The sequence below is a fragment of the Schistocerca piceifrons genome, chromosome 8 (assembly GCF_021461385.2).
Source record: "Schistocerca piceifrons isolate TAMUIC-IGC-003096 chromosome 8, iqSchPice1.1, whole genome shotgun sequence".
Taxonomy (NCBI): domain Eukaryota; kingdom Metazoa; phylum Arthropoda; class Insecta; order Orthoptera; family Acrididae; genus Schistocerca; species Schistocerca piceifrons.
Genome location: NC_060145.1, coordinates 113,593,117 through 113,606,658, shown reverse-complemented (window position 1 = coordinate 113,606,658; position 13,542 = coordinate 113,593,117). Strand labels below are relative to the sequence as shown.

Below are 13,542 nucleotides of genomic sequence, written 5' to 3'. Positions count from 1 at the left end.
TCCAGAATGTAGAATTTCTGGCAATTCATATGAAGAGGGCTACTAACGTATTATTATAAATATGTTTCTGGAATTTTTCTGTTTCTGTATTTTATTTTTGGTTTGGTGAACACAGAGTTTACATTGAAACTATTATTATTATTTTCAGTCTCTTATGTTATGCTTACAGCTTCATGTGGGATGTCTACTCCATAGCAAATACTGCTGGTACTACATTTTTATGAAAAAATGATGAATTTGTTTTAAAGTTATGTCTGAACCAATTCTGTAAATTAGAGTATTTTAAAATTTCACACACTTTCATGACTACATACAGTAAATCTTAAGCACTGTGTAGTATCACAAGGAAAAATATAAGATACTGATAAGATCAGTTATTAGTATAGCAAAGAGTCTTTTATTGATTATGGTTGAAAATGTGGTCATCTTATCAATAATGAAAAAGTAAATGCTCCAAACAGCAGTTTAACAGATTTTTGAGTAAAGAAGAAAAGTGGTATAAAAAATTAACATTTTCAACAATGTTTAATTTTGCACATATTCATATCTAAAAGTAAGATATGTTTATTACCAGAACATTTATCTGAAACATATAGTTATATGATAGGCAATACTCACATGAAGCACATGTTTTTGCAGCTCTCTCGTTAATAATATATCTACAATTAGAAAAGTTTTTAAAATGCTACAGTATATATATTGTTAGCCAATAAAAGAAAAATTCTTCTAAATAAATTCCAATTTTGCTATTTTAATTTCATTACACTAGTCTATCCATCACCAGCTACACCAGACAGTAAGCAAAATGCAAGGAAAAGATAGAGGACTGCTCATTATACTGTAGATAGTAACTGATCTACATCATTAATATTATAGACATTCCACAAAGTTCAAATAATATTGTTAGCTAATATTTTTTGATTATAAAAGTTAACAATTGCTGGGTACTGTAGTGAATTTGGAGGGATGTCGCCATCCATGATAAACAGACATCCTAGCAGGGCTCCCACAGGCAATAAGCTATGCTGCATCAATTCTTGCATTCTGGCAAAATGAGACACACTATCACCTTACATCATAACTGCAACGTTTGATGGAATTTTACATGGATAATAAACATCACTTGCTATGTAAAGGTGCAAAAATCTGCTTCTAGCAGTACTTAGTTATTAAGCTCTGTCTAGAAGCTTGCTGTCAAAGAGTGATTCCCATCTCTAACTAGTTAAATTAGCCTTAAAAAGCAGAAATGTGGGAACCCTGATACCTCATCACATTTATCTGCAGTATTTGGGATTTACCTGACAAGAGAGTGAAGGTTATAGCATACAGGTACTCCTTGGGGCTGTCTCCAGACTGTTTTGTTATGGTGGACACATCCACCTGGAACCTGACTTGTCTCTGGAACATGGCTGGAGCAGTAGAACCCCTCTTGTACTCGACTCGGAATGACATCGGACTCGACACACTGTGACTGAGTTCTGCTATCTGCAAACGCCAGGGACGCAGGGATGTTTACTTAAGTCTGGCCTCACAGCAGGATTAAAGGAGCTGAGACTTAACTATGATGTGAACACTATGTTTTGATGTCATTTAGGGCCATCCAACATGGATGTAACTGGATACAAAAAACATTTTTAATAATTTTTAATGTGATTAATGATCACTAAACTAGATAAATTTGGATTTGAAACTTGTATTTATATGTCACAGAAGAACTTTCTGAAAATGCAACTTTCTGTAAACCCCCACTGATATGATTAAACGTCAGAACTGTATTAAGTCCACAAAATCATAAATAATAGACTTTACTTGTTCTGGTGTTATATAATCAGTTTCATGCTTTACATTAAGTGTATGCAGTGTACATATGGATGAACTGTCTACAAAATTACTACATTTTGCATATGATGTATTACTAGGATTGTGCTTTCTTGTGCAAAGCTTTACCTTTATTTGCACCATGCACATCTTGCATGCCATGCAGGTTTTGGCAGTAAAGTCACTGAATGGGTGTTTTACTGGACATTTATGATTTATCTTTTGGGGTATTTAATAATAGTTCAGTTAAAGTGTGTGCAGAGTGAGAAGTTGAACTGGATGAGTGCCTACTGGTTGCTTCCTCAAACAAAACTTGGTGTGTCACAAATGTCTTTTCATAATGAGCAGTGTCAGTCTTGTCATATTATTTAATAAACTGAATGTTTCTGTGTTTTCTTAATTCTTGTTGTACAATATATATTTTGCACCTCAGTCCTTGTATCTTCCACCACATTCATCTGCCCCCCCCCTCCCCCCCACCCCCTCAGTCTTTGGCCCCTACTTCCACCATGTACTGTATAAACATATAAATGGAAATTAAATAATAATAAATATAACCCACAACAGTAGTTTCTTGCCCATTTTCAGACTGCAGTTTCTATAAGTATTATTAATAACCTGAACTCAAAGAATATATGTGGAATTATTTACAATAGTAAGACAGGAAAAACATGCAGCAGGCCAGTTTACACGAACATTTGACACAAATACCATATGTAAATTTAGTGTTGCAAGATGCAGATGAACTTTTCAGACAAAGAAATACAAAGTTTTTATGTTGAACAAATCATTACCTACAGCAGAACATAAGAGATAAAAACAAATTAACATCAAACATGGAATAATCATACATGCATTTCATCATTTTCAGGCACCTTGGGTCTTTCGCATTGGTGTGTTTATGGCATGTATGACTTGCAAGATGTGTAACAGACTGCAGATACAATGGCATGGTGAATATTCGATCTGTGAAGGTGGAAGCAGGATGGAAATGGTGTATGGCTTAGAAAATTGACAAAAATTACAGGAGTAATTACATTAAAAAAATAAAGTTTCTGATGTGTGTTGTAACTAATCATCTGATTTATAAAACAATTTTTTTTCCTTGGAAAAAGAAATTTTTAACAATAAATACAATTTTTTTTTCATTTTGAACGCAGTATTTATGTATTGGATTTAGAACCCAAATCAGATTTTCCAGAAAAAAAAAGAACTTACTAACTTCACATTTGTTAGTCAGTGTTCTGTTTCTTATCACTGCCTGAAAAAAAACAGTTACTTTGTTCTGTATTTGTTGTTCATAATTACTTTTGTAAGATGCGATTATCATTTTTATGTTCTAAAGCTTAAGTACCTTGTGTGTTACTTTTCCAGAATCAATTCTGCATTTCCTGCAATTTTCATGAGCACTTACCTTTACAGAGGGATTGCTAATTGCCTAAAGAAGTATGGAGATATAAACACACCATAAAGAAGTATGACTACTCAGCTACATGATGAAAGGAGACCTAACAGAAATGTAAATTTTTCCCCCAGTATGATCTCTGTAATAACTGCACACATTTGAGGTCAACAGAAGCATACAGAAAATACAGATCAGTGCTTGTGACACATCCCTCCCCTTTGTGCTTCTTTCACATACCTTTGTTCAAGCCATAAACCAAATAATCAAGCAAACATATGGTATGTCCATTAGTGTTTCACTGTTTAGCCATTACTGAGAAAGCATTTTGTGACAGTGATAAAAGTTGGCCCTCAGGGCACTAGCGCATTTTAGCCTCATTGTTTGAGATGGAGAGACCAGTGCCTGCAATGACAAAGAGATAGATAATGGATGACTATTTCTCCATTGCCTGCATATTTGCCAGTCCTTTATCATTTTAATTTTTGTATGTGGGCTTAACTTTATTTAATGGCCTTTCTAGATTTCGAGGCAGCTTACTGGTATGTCATGGAAAACTTCGAAATCTTCTGACACAATTTGGCGATCACCATGATGCAAGCTGAGCATACATGCCTAGAAGCAATGTAAGGAGCTTTGAACATTTCCTGTGAGACATAATGCATTGAAGACAATGCAAATAATTCAAGTTTGTGCAGAACTGTGATTCATCACTAAACATAATGGAGCACCATTCATCAGCAGTTCATGGTTTCTGGTCATGGCAGCACTCCAAACAAAGCCATTTGTGCTGTGGTGTTAATGGCTCTGAGCACTATGGGACTTAACATCTATGGTCATCAGTCCCCAAGACCTTAGAACTACTTAAACCTAACTAACCTAAGGACACCACACAACACCCAGTCATCACGAGGCAGAGAAAATCCCTGACCCCGCCGGGAATCGAACCTGGGAACCCGGGCGCGGGAAGCGAGAGCACTACCGCATGACCTGTGGTGTTAATGGCAGCCTATGTATGGGATGGTAATTCCCTAGTCCAGCAGCTGCTAGTCTCTGACCAATCATGCAGGATGAAACAGAATGTTGCTGGGAGACAATTACTTTTTCTTGGATGTCAGGTGTAGATGTTAATTTGTTATAATGTACTAGGTCCACAATAGGATGACTCTTCCTTGTGGTGGTCAGGCATGGCAGAGCAGTACCTTAATGATGAGTATGCTTGCTTTCATATTCCCATGCAGTCCAACATCAGGCCACCTTCTCCATGCCAGCCAGCATGGATTCCAAAAGACTGATCATACGAAACTCAACTGACAAGATTCTTGCATATTCCAAAAGGCATGGATCAGTGCAGATACAGTAAAATTTCCAAAAGACTTTTAACTCAGTTCCACAGCTACACTTATTATCAAAAATGAGACCATATGGGTACCTTGTGAATTTTGTGACTGGAGTGAGGACTGTTTGTTAGGGAGGACACAGCATGTTACCCCATATGGAGAGCCATCAATGAATGTATAAATAACTTTAGTTGAGGCACAGGGAAGTGTGTTGGAACCCTTCCTGTTCATGTTGTGTATTAATATTCTGAAAGACAATATTAATAGTAGTGATAGAATTTTGAAAGATGATTTAGTTAACTATAAGGCAGTACCATATGAAAAAGGCTGCACAATATCCAGTCTGACCTTGATAAGATTTCAAAGTGTCACAGAGATTGGTGGCTTGCTTTAAATGTTCAGTAGTGTAACATTGTGAATTTCACAAAACAAAATAACGTAGTATCCTATGGTTACCTCATACAAAAATCTGGATTACTTTGTGTGGAATGAAATGGAATGATCACATAGGATGAGTCATAGGTAAAGAAAGCAGATTTTTGTTTGTTGGCAGAATACTAGAGAAATGCACTCAGTCTACAAAGGAGATTGCTTACAAATCACTTGTGTGACCTGTCCTAGAACACTGCTCAAGTGTGTGGGACCCGTGCCAAATAGGATCAACAGTGTATACTGAATGTGTACAGAGAAGGGCAACAGAGATGGTCACATGTTTGTCTGATCATTTATTGAGAATCACAGAGATGCTGAAGAAACTGAACTGGCCTAAAACTTGTAGATGGATGCAAACCATACCGAAAAAGCCTACTTACAAAGTTTTAAGAACCAGCTGTAAATGATGACCCTAGGAATATCCTGCAACACCATACTTATCACTCCCATATGGATTGTGAGGTCAAGATTAGATTAATTACACCACAGAGGCATTGGACAGTCATTCTTCCTGTGCAATATATGAAAGGAAGGTTTAGTATCTCTGCTAACAGATACTGAGATGGGTGCAGATGTGCTGACATGGGTACCACAGCAGAATAGTGCAGACTGCTGTCATGGAGGATGCACATAAAGCATGGTATGGGTAGAGCCACTGACTTCGGTGTTTATTTGTCAGTGGCAACAGGCTCGGACTGCCATGTCTTACACTGGCATCAACATCCTCAGACCTGGGTCTCACTTCATGCCTTACTCTGAGTTCAACATGCCAAGTTTCTTGATCATTGTCACTGTTCACATTGTGTGGTATTTGGACTTTCTGTTCTGTGGTATTTGGACTTACATGTTGAGTTTCACTCTCTTCTGCGTTTCAGCTCCCCAGCTCTGCAGACTAGCTACCATTGGCTAGTATAGTTACATGTGAACTGATAACGATGATTCACAGCGTAGTCATGTCCTGTGCAGTTACAATAGTGGCAGCAGGCCAGGCACCTGCAGAGGAGCCTTCTCCCTGCCACCTTTTTTGCTGCACTTCCAGGTATTGACCCAGTTGATGAGGCTGCCTTTTTATTGACCAGTAGTGTGGGATTTTATGAATTTGAACAGAACTTTGTCAGTTGCTCACACAGTATATTAGTCATCAAACCTATGACAGTGGCACAGTTACTATTTAACCAACACCACAAGTGCCTCAGCAGTTGTATACTGCTGACCTGCAGAGTGTCTTGTGCAAGTGTCTGTTTGAATATGTTCAATGTGCTTTATCATCCAGTTAACAGATGACCACAAGGTCCAAATTAGGCCACTGACTTTGTCCAACCCGTCTTTAGCTAAAGTTACTAAGATTATGGAGTCACATGAACAGCAGCGGCAAAGGACGTACTGTCTGACAATTGGCATGTGACGAAGTTACACGTGCATGGTAAATAGCCCCCAGTGCCCTGTAGGGTAAGTCAGGTGGCCTTGCCTTCTGCTGAGCTGCTGCGTGTTGATCCTGTTGACAATTCATGTGCAGTGAGATCGTGGTGTTTCCCATCTTCAGCTGCATCAGACCTGGCAGGTGCAAATCATTTGAAGCACAATAATCACTGCTCACATCATTTTTGTGTTCCTGGCATTGCTCCCCATCCGCACCCATTTCCACTCAATAGGCAAGCTGACGATCCTCCCCAACTGTCCTTTGGTGCATCTTTGACAGTAATACACACATGTAGATGTCTTGTGTGGGATATACTGCAAGTGGTCCATTTGGCAACAGTTTTTGACAATCTACAAGCCATAAAATGGTCATCATAGGTCATGCTATTTACCCTAAACTCAAGAGTCCAAAACACCACAAACATCATCCAAACATATTCTGCTATCTTTAGTAATGGATGGGTGAGTGACTGAGTTTCAGGTAGACCATGGTTGTGTTGTTCAGCCTAATTAATTTTAATATGTACAAGCTCTTGGGCTGCCCTGTGTTGCAACTGGGGAATACACCATAGGCAACACAAACAATGTTAAAGATACTTCAAAAATTTTGCTAACAAAACCAAAAAACACTGTTCATCTACTTCAAGGAATAATAATACAAAATTGACAGGAGAAAGTCACTGGCTGAAGGACATAGTTTAGAAACAAACAAGTTGGTTGCACAAAATGACAATTATATGTCTCAGTGAGACAGTCTTGAAGTCAAGTTCATACAACTGTTCAGTTCTTCCATCAATTCACGGAGTTCAGGTTCCACAAGAGGTATAAGTTCTTCCATCTCAAAATGGAGATGAAGTTCCTTTTGAACAGTCTAATGTCAGTATACTACAAGAATAATTTTAAACCACATTTTACATCATCGACAACTATGAAGACAACTCTGTCAGCTGCGTCGCAGTGATCCAGAACATTGTCCGTAGTGGCAGTGGCTGTTCAGTGGCAGAGACAGCAGCATCAGCATGGGATGGATGTTTGAAATGGAGTCCTGGCTCAGAGTCAACTGCCGATGAATGGCTTTGCACCAGCCTAAATACTGCCCTTCGGCAGGGTACCTTGGGATCTATTTTCGGTCATGTGTGTTATGGAAAGAAGTAGGTTACCATGACCCACAATCTCTGGTGGCACTTTTATGGACACCTAGTGGAAAACCAGGAATTTTACTTTTCAGCAAAACATAATTGCCTGGCAAGTGGGCAACATCCAATGCTGAGATGTATGATGCGTTGTTGAATTTGCAAGTTTAACATTGCAACATATCAGCACCAGCCACTATGCCAAGTTGCCTCTTATAGTAAGCAGTGTATTCCTTTGAGCATACAGCTTGTTATAAGAATGTGCAATGGCAACATACATTATTAATGCATATTCACTGTTGACATGAAATGTTTGTAGGCTGGAGACCTTTTCTTTTTTGGCTTTCAGATAGTTGACAAAGTGCACTTAGTGCCTCAATCAGTCTCCTTCAAGATTTGGATTCTTTACTGTGGCCATATGACCAGCTGGTCGAGAATAGTTTGTGTCAGGCAGAAAATTTCACAGCATACTTCTACCTTACACAGTAAACAGTATCTAAATTTTGTCACCACTTGCCCCATTCCCTTTGCCATGTACAAGAGCCTTGGTGTTGAGGTCAGTATTTTTCACAAACTCACCTGCGTGAAGCATACCTTCAGTCGGGGTTGAACACCACTTCCTGCAATTTCTTAATGTGTTTCACCAGTTCAACTGCTTGCCCTTTGGAATTTTCTGTGTCAGAAATTTGTCAAAGATATTTGGAGCAGTTGATTCAGGACATTCCCTGCAGCACAAACTACCTCAATCGCAATGACATCTGGTCAGGGACTTCATGTAAGAGAAGTATTTACAAAATCTGCAGACAGTTTTCCAGTGCTTCCTAAGGAATGGCCTTTATTCTAAACTGGAAAAACATAGTTTTCTTCTCCAAAGGTCCAGCAAAGAAGGTCTCGTTCCTACAGATAAGCATGTCAAAGCTGTCGTCAACCTGCTGGCATCCAATAACCAGAAGGAGCTTCAGTCCTTTTTGTGCAAGATTTCTTATTATGCTAACTTCACTCCCCACACCATATGCATCTGTCATCCTCTTAACCAGCTTTGTCAAGAGGGTGTCAAATTCATGTGGTCTGTGGACTGTCAGTTTGCTTTCCAATCTCTTAATCAGTGTTTGTGCTCCACTCCCTGTTTAGCTTCCTTTGCACCAGGTAATCTTGGCCACCAATGCATTTCATTGTGGCATTAGAGCTGTTCTGTCACATTGGAACTCATGGAACTCAGACTGCACTGAGCAGCTCTTAGCTTAGGCATGAGAGACATTTCCCCAATGGAACATAACTACTAGCAGATGGGAAATGAGCCACTGACTATCATTTTTGGTATTAAAAAGTTTCATGCTTTTTTGTATGGAGCAAAGTTCCTCCTTATCACAAACTAAAAGTCACTGGTTTCCTTATTTGGCTCTCACTCAAAGCTAATGTATCAAACATCTGGTTGCAAAAGTTAGGCCCCTTTCCTTCAGCAACTAATGCTACAACATTCGTTACTGATCCGCCACATAGCGTTCTAGTGGAGATGCACTATCTTGATTTCTGGCAGGACCTAATCTTTAAGGTAATAATAATAATAATAATAATAATACTTTATTCAACATTGAATGATTCATTGCATATGTATAAAAACAGGTTACAATTCCTTATACATAGCACAATAATACATTCTTCTGAATATGTCACTGATTAACAAAATGATTAAATTACAAATGAAATGGTTTGCTTAACACTGTTTATACATTTTTTCTGAGCCTTTCTTATTCTGCATGTAAGTATGGTACTCTTTTAATGCATAAAATGGATTTTGTAACAGGAACTTCTTAAGCTGAAATTTAAGCTTCATTGTGGGTAGGGTCATAACTTTACTAGTCAGTGCATTGGTAAACGTTAAACCTGAATATTGTGGATCCTTTTCATAGAGTGCTTGATCAACAGGAGGCTCTCATTTTTCACAATGGATGTAGGTGTAGTGGTGCATCACAAAGGTCAGCATTTGTTTGCTGCAATTGTCAGTCAAGGGCAGCTGACTCATCATTCCTATCATTTGTGTCATTGACCTATTGGACTCTCAATGTTGCTGTCTCAAAGTCAGAAAAGCGACACCTGATGATAGCATCGTTCTGATGGAAGGCTTCCTACTGTGGCAGAGTGCTCACCTGCAGCAATCCCACCATGTCCTCCGCCATCCTACTTTCAATTGTGGAGTAGGGCACTGGCTGGCATAGCAACTACTGATGTGGAGCCCATGGAATTTTAACCAGCATCCTCCTTTCCCCAATGACCACTGGATGGGTCCTCACTCCCACCAGTGCCTGAACCAAACTGCTATCCTAGCCTTTGCAATCTTCTGCCCCTCTCGTGGAGCCAGCTGCATCAGCATTGTTTCCTTCAGTGGTTGATCTGCTGCCAGAGTCTCTTGCTCCTTCTCTAGTTTTATGATGGAGGTCAAGGCAGAAGGCAGGCATTTTCATGGGTGAGGGATTTAGTATCCCTCTCAACAGACACTGATATGCATGCAAATTAGCTGCTATAAGTATCACAGCATAATAGTGCAGAATGCTGTCATGAAGGGTGCATGCAAAGTGTGGTATGGGCAAAGCCACTGGCCCAGGTGATTCTTTGTCAGCATGAATAGGTCTCAACCAGCAGTTGTTGCACTGACATCAACATATTCTGAGCTGGCTCTTGCTTTGTCCCATGCTCTAGCTTTTGTAAGCCAAGTTTTTTAGTCATTTGTGCTGGTTGTGTTGTTTTTCCTCCAAGCTCATCTCTACACAGTGTCTTTTTTTAATGAACACACTGCCACTTAACTGTATCATTGTTTATTTAATTATGATCCAGGTTTTGGCCTTTTATGCCATTTTCAAGTGATTGAGTTTTTTATGTCATTAACATATATGGCAGGGCTGTTGTTGTTGTGGTCTTCAGTCCTGAGACTGGTTTGATGCAGCTCTCCATGCTACTCTATCCTGTGCAAGCTTTTTCATCTCCCAGTACCTACTGCAACCTACATCCTTCTGAATCTGCTTAGTGTATTCATCTCTTGGTCTCCCTCTACGATTTTTACCCTCCACGCTGCCCTCCAAAACTAAATTGGTGATCCCTTGATGCCTAAGAACATGTCCTACCAACCGATCCCTTCTTCTGGTCAAGTTGTGCCACAAACTTCTCTTCTCCCTAATCCTATTCAATACTTCCTCATTAGTTATGTGATCTACCCATCTAATCTTCAGCATTCTTCTGTAGCACCACATTTCGAAAGCTTCTATTCTCTTCTTGTCCAAACCATTTATTGTCCATGTTTCACTTCCATACATGGCTACACTCCATACGAATACTTTCAGAAATGACTTCCTGACACTTAAATCAATACTGGATGTTAACAAATTTCTCTTCTTCAGAAACGCTTTCCTTGCCATTGCCAGCCTGCATTTTATATCCTCTCTACTTCGACCATCATCAGTTATTTTGCTCCCCAAATAGCAAAACTCCTTTACTACTTTAAGTGCCTCATTTCCTAATCATTTCCTAATGGCAGGGCATCAAGCACAAAATTAGCCATAAATTAACCATCATTTCATTTCGTAAGAAGCCAATATTTTTCTAAATTTATGGCCAAGCTTGAGCTCGATGTTCTGCAGTATATGTTAATGACATAACTCAATCATTTGAAAATGGCATTAAAGGCCAAAACCTGGGTTGTAATTAAATAAACAATAATACAGTCAAATGGCATTGTGTTCATTTGAGAATTGTTGTATGGCTGCTGCTCAACATCAACAACTGTTAACTACACAGTGTTCAGACTTTGTGCTCTCCACTGAATTAACTCGCATGTCAAGTTTCATTTTTCTCTTTTCTAGGGTTCAGCTCCCCAGCTTTTCAGTCCAGGCACTGTTGGGTAGAACAGTTACCTTTGAACTTACAGTAATGGTTTGTGGCATTGTCATACACTGCACAGATACAAAAAAAAAGGGAAGAAGCCCCAATAACTGGTACAATGGGAAGTACCTTCTGCCATGCACTTTACAATTGTTGTCAACATATGGATGCAGATATAGAGTAAAGTGAGCACAGTATAAGCCTGTGAATGAAATTTATGGAAGTTCTGTCAAATTTTGAAAAGAATATAATTGTCGAATTGAGCTTTGATGACAGGAACTAATGTGATGGATGATGCTTTAAATCTCTTCCATAGTTCATCAATTGAAATAGCTAGCAAGTTGTTGTGTGCCAGTCTCGCAACACATAACCAGATGTTTTCAGTGGGCGAGAAAAATGTGGAGAATATGCTTGTCAGGGCAACAGCCAAACAGCCTCTGTATCCCAGTAGTTCAGAAAAGCATTGGCAAAAGGCAGTATTGTGTTATCTCATCTAAGGCTAGTGTCAGAGAGATCTTGAAGATAGGGCACCTACCTATACACATCAGAAATAAAACAGACCCAGAAGTGATCATGTTCTGTACACACTGAGATCCCATACCATCATGTTACCCACTCTGCCTCTATGTAAATGATGAATCCAGTCTGGCAGTGTTTGTTCTTCTTGGAACCTCCATATATCAATAAGTCCACTGTGGTGCTGTACGCAGAACTAAGACTCATCTAAAAAGATGACATGGTGTCACTCCTGTGTCCAGTGTTGTCTCTGGGTGTTCCACAGTCAGTACAAATTACTCTGCTAGCTCGTCATGAGAAACCAAACAATAGTTACTGTGTTCACCTGTGTGGCCTAACCCTCTTGGATGCTGGTTGTTTGGGGCTATTGAGATCCTCCATGGCATTGAGTATGGTATTCCTGAACCCATTGATTCCTCATTGAGATTACTGTCATAGACTCCCGAACAATGTGAGCAACAATATCACAGAATAATATAAGCCATGACATTGCTGCTGTTAAATTCTGACATGTGCTAGTAGCCATTTCTCCTTCTCAGAGACAACCAACATTCTAATACAACAGGTATAATAGACAGCCAACCAGTTGCAATAAATTGTGGTTTTCAAATAACCTTTACCATGTTTCTGATAAATTTAACCCCATATTTCTCAGAAGGACAGCAAACTTCACATTAACAATCACATGACATCTCTCAGCAACAGTCCGTATGTACAAATTTAAAAGCTAATTGGTCCCTAGAATCAAGGGCTTGTCACATCAGTAAAACCAATCGCTTAAAATAACGGACCATGTTTACAGATACATACTGGTATGTAGTTATTAAAATGGTCTGTTATTTTAAGATATTGGTTTTACTGATGTGACAAGCCTTTGATTCTAGGGGCCTTATCTTTTACATATGGACATACAGACCATTGTCAACACATGGCATGTGGAGATGGCTTTACTGACTGATTGCTAATGTAAAGTTCGTTGCTGTTCTGAGAAAGACGGGTTTAAATCATGTCATGGGGAGATGGCATTACTGACTGATTTCTAATGTGAAGTCTGTTGTCCTTCTGAGGAAGATGGGTTTAAATCTGTTGAAACCATGGTACAGGTTACTTGAAAACCACCATTTACTGCAACTGGTTGACTGTCTATTACACCTTCTGTTCTGTAACTGTTGCTATAGAGTGCATCCTTGTTCAAAATATTGATTCTAACACAATTTCTAAATGAGAAACCAGTTGTGTAATCATTCCTTATATTTAGAGTTACCTTTCTCTACTTTGTGTGCTTACACTGAAATTCTAGTCATTTTAATATCCAAGCATGTAGTATGCTTAATTCCAATTTAAAATGTTGCAATTTTAATGTCCAGCTGCATAGTATGGTAGGGTCTGGGTGATGGGTTGGTGGTGCTGGCCTATTGGTGTTGAGACACATTTGGTGGAGGCTCTGAGCTGGAAACATTGGTATGCTCAGGATGGTTATTTCTGTGTATTTTGGGGAGTTGTTAAAATGTAGAGATCCATATGTAGTTGTTTTAAGGGACAAAGTTTAAAGGAATTTTCTACAGCTTAGACTGGGTAGAAGGAATGAAAACATTAGGAACAATTATAA

At 39.0% G+C, this 13,542-nt stretch overlaps 1 protein-coding gene across 1 annotated transcript in view; it reads right to left on the bottom strand.

Annotated features, from left to right (window-relative positions):
- Window positions 1-13,542, bottom strand: part of LOC124711610 (serine/threonine-protein kinase BRSK2) — a 207,150-nt gene that overhangs the window by 31,588 nt on the left and 162,020 nt on the right. The window contains exon 12 of the mRNA XM_047241774.1: window positions 1,299-1,485. Within this exon, the coding sequence (XP_047097730.1) occupies window positions 1,299-1,485 (187 nt within the window). The remainder of the gene's footprint in view (window positions 1-1,298; window positions 1,486-13,542) is intronic.